This window comes from Carya illinoinensis, chromosome 16 (genome assembly GCF_018687715.1).
Source record: "Carya illinoinensis cultivar Pawnee chromosome 16, C.illinoinensisPawnee_v1, whole genome shotgun sequence".
In the NCBI taxonomy this organism is placed as follows: domain Eukaryota; kingdom Viridiplantae; phylum Streptophyta; class Magnoliopsida; order Fagales; family Juglandaceae; genus Carya; species Carya illinoinensis.
Genome location: NC_056767.1, coordinates 26,035,214 through 26,036,977, shown reverse-complemented (window position 1 = coordinate 26,036,977; position 1,764 = coordinate 26,035,214). Strand labels below are relative to the sequence as shown.

General features: G+C 36.1%; 1 protein-coding gene across 1 annotated transcript; it reads right to left on the bottom strand.

Annotated features, from left to right (window-relative positions):
- Window positions 1-282: 282 nt before the first annotated feature.
- LOC122298972 (UPF0481 protein At3g47200-like) lies at window positions 283-1,518 on the bottom strand. Its single transcript, XM_043108814.1, has 2 exons — window positions 717-1,518; window positions 283-608 (listed from the first exon to the last, which is right to left on the bottom strand). Exons 1-2 carry the CDS (start codon window positions 1,516-1,518, stop codon window positions 283-285), a joined length of 1,128 nt encoding a protein of 375 aa, XP_042964748.1.
- Window positions 1,519-1,764: the final 246 nt, after the last annotated feature.

Below are 1,764 nucleotides of genomic sequence, written 5' to 3'. Positions count from 1 at the left end.
ATTACGATTTTCGTCCCCAAAAAAACAGAATTTTTGTTTCTGTTTATAGTGCCTGTGGGCGGATAATGAAATGGCATGCATTCGTTTGAGGGAGATTCATAAAAGAAAATTAATGAGATTAAAACTTTCCAACCTGTAGCTTGTATGCATCCCACAACCCACTTAATTACAGATTTAATTCCATGAATTAAAGCAAAAAATAGTGATCGATGAAAGATATAATTATAACAACGCAAGCAATCCAATATATTTTCTTAGAATTATTACACAAGCTGCTTCACTCTACTTGAATATCGAAATGACAGCACATACAGTTTGTATGAGAGTGAGAATCAACAAGATGATAGCACCAATGGTAGCAGCACCCATCCAAGGCGTGCGAAAATAATCCTTTCTCAAGCTACTCTTCAGAATTACATACCAACGTTTTTTACGGAAATCCACCAATTGTCTACAGATATCAGAATAATCATCACTGACGTCCCCATATGAGATACCTGTGCACAAATTGTTGGGTAACGTTGGTCTAATGTTGGTGCCCTGGCCCTTCACAATGATTTTCTCATCAACAAGTAAATCCACATCTTTGACTGTATTGATGAGGAAATCTAACATGACAAAATAATCAGTAACATATGCTTCATCTTGATAGTGACATTGCTCCCAGGCTATGACGTTCCAAGCAAAAATCTATGTGGTATTGTGTAATGTAAAACTTTGGATTTCCAACACTCCCTCGTTAAATTTTAGGTCAATTAAGGATCCGCTTGAAATTGGCTTAAACTTCAATCCTGCCTCAGCCAGCTGGGTGGCAGAGTACATTTCCGTAACTATATTAAAACATCTTTTTGGGAGACTTTGGCGATTAGGCAAGCAAAAGTATCTCATCAAATCAAGAAAGTGCCTTATTTCTTCTGAATCTGGATAATCAGGACGTTTTCTTTGATCGTTAACAAGTCTATAGTAGTTAAAGGTAAGCTCAAGGAAGCTGGTTGGGTATATTGAAGTAGACTTGAGTGGAAGCAGCTCATATAATTTCTTGATTATAAAGAGAGGAAGTCGATTCTCAAGTGATATCAAGTCTAATTTCATCCTAGAAGTCTGCCATTCCTTCAATTCTATCAAGTTGCCATCTCTCAAGAAATACTCAATGATGAAGCACGCATCCAGCAGGATCATTTTCATAAAATCGTCGGACTCAATTTCAATTGTCTCTTCATAACATTCACGAACGCTTTTTTCCAAGTCTTTCACGATGCTTACTAACTCCTTCGACGTTTTATCGATACGTTTCATGAAATCCTCAAGAAATCTCAGTTTAAAATTTTCCATGGATTGTAATTTTGGCGAGCGGTAGTGAAAAGGCCCTATTGAAATAAGTTGAGGAGTGTAAGCTTCTTCGTTCACTTTCCGAAGCAAATATGGAACCCTGTAAATAGTATGTACTAATGGGCGAAAATTAAGCTTTCGGCTTTGATCTAAAGCATCCTCAATTTTCATAGTTGCCGATTCCTCCATCTTTCAAGGTTTCTATTTTTTTTTTCCCCTGAATTTCCTGATTAGAAAAAGAGGAGCCACTGGCCTTCAAATTAAATTGGAAGGAAATACTGTTCCATGACATGCAATTAAATCTCATATTCAATATTATAAGTAAAAAAGTCTAGAAACTATATATTCTATTAACATAACCATAAAGTACTTACTACATTACTACATTAGTGGTGTCAAAAACAACTCTTCATGTGCCATGTTGTTCAGTATGTA

Bases quoted from the DNA above. Each gene is read 5' to 3' on its own strand.
- LOC122298972 (XM_043108814.1), bottom strand. From the start codon at position 1,518: ATGGAGGAATCGGCAACTATGAAAATTGAGGATGCTTTAGATCAAAGC. The intron at 609-716 runs GTTTTACATTAC...TTGTCATGTTAG, and splicing joins GGGAGTGTTGGAAATCCAAA to ATTTCCTCATCAATACAGTC.